The sequence below is a fragment of the Vicia villosa genome, linkage group LG3 (genome assembly GCF_029867415.1).
Source record: "Vicia villosa cultivar HV-30 ecotype Madison, WI linkage group LG3, Vvil1.0, whole genome shotgun sequence".
Classification (NCBI taxonomy): Eukaryota; Viridiplantae; Streptophyta; class Magnoliopsida; order Fabales; family Fabaceae; genus Vicia; species Vicia villosa.
In genome coordinates this window covers 120,671,122-120,680,087 of record NC_081182.1, presented here as the reverse complement: position 1 = coordinate 120,680,087, position 8,966 = coordinate 120,671,122, and the positions used below count along the sequence as shown (strand labels likewise).

Genomic DNA, 8,966 nt, shown 5'->3' with positions numbered 1-8,966 from the left:
TAGCGATTAACTTACATTGTAGGATGATGAGAATGAGAGCAGAAGGATTTAAGGTTTGCCATGAATCCAAGCTTATTAATATGGGCAGAGCAAAATACAATTCAATGAATCTTGGGAGGGTGGAAACAGTGGAAGCAAAACGTTTGGCTTCTCTGTATGAAAAAACAGTTGTGTTTGTAGTTTGTATGAAAAAACAGTTGTGTTTGTAGTTTCAAGAGAAAATGCAGTTGTTTAGTAGTAATAGCTTATACTACCATTTAGGTTTATAAAATAGATGGAATAAAAAATAAAAAATGGATCAAAAAATGTAATTATAAATACCAAATGAATGAGGTTGCAGCAAGGCTTTAAATAGTCATTTTTATCCCTAGAATCAGAAAATTTTTAACGTGATATCAAAAGGTTAGTCATGGAATTTTCAACTACTTTGATTTTAATAAATAGATAATAAAATTTATTTGAACTTGTTCACTTTTCTTTCAATTTACATATACAAAAGAAAATGAATGTGTAATAGAGCAAGGATAATTAATATCTCATAAATTCCCATTGAAAATAAAATGTTAAATTAAATTAAGAATATGTTTTGTTATGCTATGTTAAAATTGATTTTTAGTTTGATTTTAAAATTTAATTATTCGTCAAAATGAATTAAATTTAACTAATTGTTTTTTAAATAAATTAATTTTGGAACTAATTAAAGAAAATAAAGTCATTTTTGATATAAAATTTATTATTTTTAAAAAAATTGATTTTAAAACTGGTTTTTTAAAAGAAAATAAAAAAATTGATTTTGAGAAAATGGTTTAAATATTTTTAAAAAAAATTGATTTTTTTGTAAAAAATTGATTTAGAACTGAACCGACCGATCATCATGTAAACTAATTTTTAAAAAATAAATTAATTTTATGAAAACACTTTTGAGATCCAAACCAAACCATCAATTTGGTTTGATTTATGATCCATGCCCTTCCTAGTTATCTCTCCATACGGGTAGAAAGAGGTCAGACCGACTAACAGTTGCCTACCGTCTAGCCTACACATGTTCAAGTCATGTCAGGCTTTTTTTAAATTAGAAAAAGGCCTAAATTTTTTTATAAGTCTACTTAGTTAAAAAGACTAAATCACATGCCATATAAAAAATCTTTTAAATCTATCATGTCGACCTATTTAAATAAATTTAATGTTATTATTATTATTATTATATTTTATTTATACTTTGAAATAAAATACAAAAATAAAGTTTAGTTATCTTGAAGAATTTTTTAAGATAAGCTAAAAAAACTTATGAACAATGTCTTTAGTTATTTTTTAAACAAATACTATTGCAAAACTTATGTCAATAGGTAAATTTGAATAAGTAAGTGCAAATAAATATTTAGTCTCATTGATATTTTAATTTATTAGCCTATTTAAACATTAGTTGAATTGCTTATTTATAAATGTTCGAATTAAATAGGTTTTTATGTAGGTTAATAGGTCAAACAGACTTTCAAAAAAGTCAAACTCAGGCCTAAAAAAAGCTTATAATAGACTATAGACCAGACTTAGACTTTGTAATTTTTAGACTCAGACTTGAAAAAGTCTAACTCGACCTAACTTATTCTCACCCCTACTCTCTATGACTTACAACTCAAAAATCCACTCACAAAAATGTTGAAGTGTGACCGTCAATCAATTCAACACATTCCTTGAAAATTCTTCCTTTGATCAATAAATCTTATCATATTAGCTCGTCCCAACTTATTTTCACTTTTCCTCTCCATGACTTACAACACAAAAATCCACTCACAAAAATATTGAATTGTGATAGTCAATCAATTCAGCACATTCCTTGAAAATTCTTCCTTTGATCCATAAATCTCATCATATTTTATTTGATTGACTGCAGATAATTAAAGCACAAAAATTATAGGCCAATAAAAAATCATAACAACAATAAGCGTTCAATTATGACTACAGATGAAAGGCTGCCCCGCCTTACATGCACATCAATGCTGACCAGAGAATATATTATTTATAACCCCTAATATTTTATTTTTGCTGTTAAAAAGGAAATGGATCAACTCCTGCTTTTTATGTCCAGCTTCTTCTCCTATGCTTATCCAATGGTTAAGAGTTTATCAAAAGCAAATAACAAAAAGTAAAGTTTTTGAAAAGTGAAACAACATGTGGATGAATGGTTGTGATGAGTGCAGCAGGGAGAGCTGGAGAGAACTAAGAACATTTTTAATGGTAGTTTCTTCTATTGAGTTCTCCACATGTACCATTAATTTAATAATTAAATATTTAAAAAATTTGTCATGTCATAATAGAGTTGCATTGTAATGCAACAACTAAAAGATTATAGTACCCAATCAAATCAAGTTATGAGGTAAAGTTGTGGTACCCATATCAGATTTTTATTAAAATTAAAATTATATAAATTCTTTTAATATGATGTGGCTTAGTGGATCACATAGAGAACTCAAATTTAAGTTGTACCATTGGAGATGCTTAGGAGAGATCCTAATCCTTAAATAAAATATCCATTCTCTTTACTTAAAATATCGTCCTAAAAGGCAACTAGGAAATAGTAGTCTCTTTTTTGTCTTTTTAAGTATATATTTACAATATTTCTTCTAGATACTTGCAAAGTAGAACTAGAACACCTACGTAGAAAAATTGAAGTGTTACACCCATTCTAGTCAAGTTGGATGTTACGATCTTACATGCTGAAATTGTCAAATGGTGCTAGAATTGGAGAAAAAAATTTGTCGTCAGCATGGTCAATATCGAACTTTAAAAGCAAGATAGTAAAAACTCAGTTTTTATTAGATTGTTATGTCCTAACCCTAAAATAGAAATTGCTCCTCTTTCACAACAATTCTATGCAACTTTCAAGGTAAATATTGTGATTGATAGGTTATTATGCCCATGTATTATAATTTTAATGTAGGTGTATTTTTTGGTTGAATGATGGTTATGGTTTTTTGTGTGGTTATGTTTTTGTGTGTGAATTACCATTTTGCCCTTCTATAGGTTATTGCATGTTGTGGTATTATTATATAATTATGCCCTTAAATAATTTTTTTAAGGAACGTTAATTTATTATGTAGGTGCATTACTAGTTAGTTCTGTAGATGAAGCTTCAGAAAAACTCAAATTTAAGAAGGAAAAAAAGTGCTTGGAAAAAAAGTGCTTCCTAACATATATCTTTAGAGGAAGCATAAATGAAATTACATATATCTTTAGAGGAAGCATAAATGAAATTACGCTAGGTGTCTAAGAACCTAAAGTATCTAAGGGTGGATTGAGATAAACCTAACTTGTCTGTCTCAGAATAAGTGTATTTTTAACCATAAAAAAATTGACTCAAAATAATAGTCTATTTACTTTTCAAATGCAACATTAACTAACTTTTACCAACTTTACCTTTTATCTACACTCTTTTCAAGTCATGACAGTATATAACAACCAGTAATAATTAAGGGTAATTTTATAAAAATGTTGTCTTTATTGACTCAATCATTACTTTTCTTAATATGTGTGTAATAACGTTAAACGATATTTATTTTGAGACAGAGAGTAATAGTTATGTTTATCCACAAGTATCTATCCAACTTTCAATAAGCTCAAAAGATTGTGTCATTATTTTCAATAGACCTTTGAGAAGCATTATCATACAACAAACCTCTTATGCCATTAAGTTTTGAAACAATTATAATACTTCAACTTCAAACTTAGAAATTCATTGCAGAAAAACAACAGTAAATTAAAATGACTGCGAATTTATTCATCATAGCCTTGTTTGTTACTGAAGAACAAGGCATCCGTGTGAACCAGCCACCATAGAAGGCTGAGTAGTGCTTGAGCTTACTGCATCCGCTTTCTCTATGCATTGACGCGCGAGCGTGACTTCAATTTCATCAGATGCAATGGCTTGAAATATAAGAGCATTGACTTCTTTAAACCTCGTTTCAGAGAGAGAAACCTCGGCGAGAAGCCTCCAAGCATTGGCTTCAGAGGCCTCGTCAAAGTCCTTCTTCCTCTTTAACACCATGTGGCCGCTGATTTCCCACACAGCCGGATTAACTTGGGTGTCCAGAAGCTCAGCACTCACTTCTCCAAGAGCTTGTTTTTCTGCATAGCACTGTTTTTCAAATTAAATTAGTTACCGAAAATATCAATTGTGTAAACTATGCTTTAGTGTTTATAAATAGCAGCTAAAGCGGAGGTACAATGCTATAGATTCATAGACAAATTTACCTGTGGTAAGAGAAAAACTCGCCTTCCGCAGTCAGAGATAAGAACATTGTAAGGTATGTTGTTGTGTTGAAGGCAGATACAAGCTTCAGAAACAGTATTTGCCAAATCATCCAATGCATGACCGCCCTCAAAGACAAGACCTCTGACTGGATAGTTCAACAATTTAGATATTTTCACATCACCGATTAGTTTGCCGATTTTCTTAGTAGGAGCCTTCTCAATTGGAAAAGGCAGCTTCAAATAATAAGCCTGGATTTAGTCAAAAAAGTGTTTTCATTAGTGCCGGAACACTACGTAAGAAATGCAATAAGCCAATAATCAATGTGAACAATAAGGTTGTAATCTAATATTTTCGAAATTTGTTCGGTAAAAGAGTACCTGGAAGTGAAGATGGTTAATAGTAGCAAATGCCCCCAAGCTGTTGTAACCCAATCGAAAATACGGATTTCCTGCTTCGGCTGCCATGTGAAGGGCAAGCAAAAAGCTCGCGTGATCAATCCTTTGGGGCAAACACTCGAAAATTCGAGGAACCAGCAGCACATGCCCATATTCAATAGGACTAACCTATAAAAAGAGTACATAAACAAAACAAAAAGAAAACATATGAACACCTATTCAACTGAACTCTCAAGCATGGTTTTACATTATAGTTCACAACCACAAATTGCAGCAACATAAAGGGTTTGGAGATCTCCGCAGATCACATCGCCACTAGAGATCAACACAACCAAATTGCAACAATTGTGGTTGCATTTGCCTCCAATTTCATGCAATATGAAGGATCACAATCTAACCACAATAAAGACTGCAATTTAAAACAACGACCTAAACTACAAAAAGATCCTATAAAGAAAATAAAATCCGATGATCATACATTGATGGCAACAAAACTAGGAGAATTCTCCACATTGATTGGTGCATCGGGAAAGAATTGAGCATCCCCAACACTGCTAGCCTCAAACTGAAACAGGATTTCTTCTTGTCCAACTTTAGTGAAGTTGAATTTGGTCTCATCAAAAGGCTGGAGAACCGTGTCAACTCGAAACTCTGTTGGCCTCTTCTTGAGATGGCGACCCTCGTTCAATTGAGCAATGAAACCATGCTCACCCGGAATCACCTACTCCCCCAAAAAAACACATACATGAAACCAAGTCCAATATTAACATATAAACCAAAACAAAACCAGAAGGAAATAACAACAACAACAATAACAATAACAAGTAGAGAAACATGTTAAAACCTTGGTTTCACAGGCTGTAACATCATAGCGGAAAAGTCCTCTCTGCATACGATCCTCCCACTACACAATCAAAATTTCAAAACTCAAATCAAACACATAACATAATAGTACAACAATAAATAACTAAAACTTATTCATGACCATCTATGTAGCACCGATACTTCTACAACACCGATACAACAACAACACATGTTTTGGTGGTATTTACATGTTAATGTCAGTGTTTGTGTCTCCTACATAACTTCAAAACTCCATAACTACCTGTCCAAGAATAATCGAGTCCAAAAACGCCACACGACCTTCATTGCATGCAAGGAGACCCAAGTTCTCTCCCTCAACCTTATCACTCCTTTTGAAACCATACAGAGGGAGCTTAGCCTCTATTACCAAAAAAAACACATCATCAGTTCATCATCATGCATAATTCAAAAACAAAACAACAAAAACTCAAAATTCAATAAAACACTACCTTGAATACAACAACTCTTGAGACAATTTCGACCACAACCACCAACAGAATCACCCTCATCTTTCTGATAATTGGAAACCACAGTAGGAACCCTCTTAATACTCAACATCTTCTCTATCTCTCAATAAACCTCTCACCAAATCCAAATCCAAAAACAAAAAAACCTTTTTTTTTCACAATAGATCTTAAACAACAGAAACTAATTGAATTATCCTAAACCTAAATCCTAAAACCTAAAACAGAATCAAACCACCGCCTGCAAGGAAAAGTAGATCAGAGGGACTACCACCTTCAGAAGGCAAAGCACCGCGCCCGCCGTGCGGCGAAGGGTTGGTCTCAATCACACAACCCTTGCGTCGTACACAACGGGCATGAGACAGAAACCGTGAAACCCTTTGAATAGCCGTGATGATTTCTACAATGCTTCTACACCCTTTCGGGTTTTCAACACCACACAACCTAAAAAATCTCTTCTTTTTCCTATCACTTTTATAACCTACACACAATAACTCAAAGCCAGCACAGGAATAGGCGAAAAGAGAGAAATATGAGAGAGATTTGTGAGGAATTGGGTTGAAAAGGGGATGAATTTTGAAATTAGGGTTTGTTATTTGTAATGGATTAAAAGTTGTTATTTTGTTATGGTTGGTGGTGTATTTGAGGAGAACCAATGATTTATTTTATATTAATTTTTAATAAAATATAATAAAAAAATTAAAATAAAATTAGATAAAGTAAAATAAAGAAATAAGTAGAAATAAAATAAGGGTCATGCTAACATGTGCCCTTAGAGCACATGTTAAGGATATTATAAATAGAAAAAGTTAAATGTAATTAAATGTAATAAAGTCATATTAAAAGTTTCGATACATTAAATGCACGCGTTTCAAGAAATTTTTTTTATAAATATCTCATTAAAATGTGTCTTTGGGGCACATGTTAGCTTTTCCCATAAATGAGAAAGAGAGATGATTTTGTTTTGTGGTTGTGATTGAATCTTATTATTGTTATGTTTCCTTTTTGCAGAAGATCACATTTGAAGGAATATGTGGATCTTCTAAAATCATTCCTTTTGGGAATCACAAGAATCAACCACCTATATTTTCTTTATTATTATTGTTTTTTATATTTACATTTTAATTCATAAAAATTGTAATTATTAATATTATTTGTTAGAGAAAAAAATGGAAAAGGTTCTAGAAGACTAAATAAAGAAAATATTTGAATTTAGTTAAATTTGTTATAATAGTTCGTTGATAAAAAGTAAATCTTTGAATGATATTATGAGTTTGGTTGTTACCAAAACAAATTGTCAACCAATTGGTTACAAATGTTTTTTTAATTATTGTTTTTTAACTAATAAAATAATTTTAAAATTTGTAATTGTGTTTGTTTAAGTTTTTTTTAAATAATTTTATTCTGGATGAAAAATAATATTAAAAAAGTGTTGATTTGTATAGATAAATATTAAAATATAATATAAATATTTGAAGATTTAATATTTCAAACCATAACTCGTATAATCAACTATATAAAAAAATTATTAGAAAAATTTGATAAATATAAGAGAAATTTAAGAAAAAAAATCTTATCAACATAAACTGAATTTATAAAAGAAAATATATGTTAAAAAGTCAGAAAATTTTCTTTACAAAAATATTATTAAAAAAACCCAAATTTAATTTGAATTAGGTTTGAATAGAAAAAGATTGTTCTTTTATTCATGTTCTGTTGTGAATTGTGATAGACATGAGTCTATTTAGCTAGTGTACGAGCCAATTTATTCTTGACCTTATTGCAAAAACTATTTTTGTGTCTATGAACTAGTTTAGATTGGATTGAATAATTGACACCAAATAGCCCATAAAGGTTTTCATTCTTTCTCTTATTTATCATATGGGAATTTTTTACTACACTCTTATGAAATTTTAGGGGGTTTCTAGCGATATTTTTGTAATATCTCCTTAATTTGGATGTGCATATATAAACTCACCACATTTTAGTTTTTTATCGTATAAGTTTGAAAATATATATTCAAAAGCATCAAATGGTAGTTTTTAGACACTTATCTGAAATAAACACAAACAAAAACAAAACCTTAAAACTAGAGCAACTTAACATATATTTAACATAGATAGTGGAACTAGAGTTTAACATAACATATTGTTATAAACGAGTTGTTGAGGACGTCGTAACATTTTTATAACATATTCTCCCGATCTTTAAAACCTCGCATCGACTTCAATCGGACCCTTAGTAGAGTATCGATAAAAAGTACTCTACATAACCTTTAAATTGACATTCGCCTTCAGTGCAAACTGGGTGAACTTTATCTTTCTTTCAGTGTCAAGTGAGGGTGAACGATACTCGAGCTTGACCACCTTTTAATTTTTTGGATATTGCACGAGAGAATTCAGTATGGTAATCAGCTCGGCGAGAGGCATGTCCTCAAAGAATCTAAATTGACGTGGCGACATCACACCGCTGATGTAGACAAAAGCAAGGAGAGGATATGTTTGGCTCATCTCTGTTTGTGGTGTAAGACATTGTTTAATGTTAGGGAAATGGTTAAAGATGCATATCCACAACGTATAACGGGAATATGATGACCATTTTTGTAACACCCCATTTTATCCGACGAATATATTTACAATCAGAGTTACAAAAATTCCAACATATAAACAAGATATCACATTTACTACGTAAATCAACGGCAATTATCGCATGCAAAAAGATACATAACACTTAAAACTCGGATGAATCGATAAAACATATGTTAATCTTTAAAAACAAACTAACTTTCATTGAATACGCAACAGAATCACAATTTCAACTTAAATGACATATTATCTTCTCCAACTGGAAACAACTTCAAAAACAACAAAATACTTATCAACATATTCATCTTAAAATTCAGCAACTAAATATATGTTAACAACGATAACAGACAAGCGTTCATCCCTCCAAGTGTTACGTATCAGAGCGACCAACATCTGACTTGAACTGTTG

The 8,966-nt window shown here is 31.0% G+C and overlaps 1 protein-coding gene across 1 annotated transcript; it reads right to left on the bottom strand.

The window, feature by feature from the left end:
- Positions 1 to 3,605: 3,605 nt before the first annotated feature.
- On the bottom strand, positions 3,606 to 6,607 carry LOC131662400 (GDP-L-galactose phosphorylase 1-like). Its single transcript, XM_058932171.1, has 7 exons — positions 5,958 to 6,607; positions 5,750 to 5,868; positions 5,489 to 5,548; positions 5,123 to 5,365; positions 4,627 to 4,812; positions 4,249 to 4,497; positions 3,606 to 4,132 (listed from the first exon to the last, which is right to left on the bottom strand). The coding sequence occupies exons 1-7, from the start codon at positions 6,064 to 6,066 to the stop codon at positions 3,794 to 3,796; spliced, it is 1,305 nt and encodes a 434-aa protein (XP_058788154.1). The 5' UTR covers positions 6,067 to 6,607; the 3' UTR covers positions 3,606 to 3,793.
- Positions 6,608 to 8,966: the final 2,359 nt, after the last annotated feature.

Bases quoted from the DNA above. Each gene is read 5' to 3' on its own strand.
- LOC131662400 (XM_058932171.1), bottom strand. From the start codon at position 6,066: ATGTTGAGTATTAAGAGGGTTCCTACTGTGGTTTCCAATTATCAGAAA. The intron at 5,549-5,749 runs GTAGTTATGGAG...TTGATTGTGTAG, and splicing joins ACTCGATTATTCTTGGACAG to TGGGAGGATCGTATGCAGAG. The intron at 5,366-5,488 runs GTTTTAACATGT...TTGGGGGAGTAG, and splicing joins TTACAGCCTGTGAAACCAAG to GTGATTCCGGGTGAGCATGG.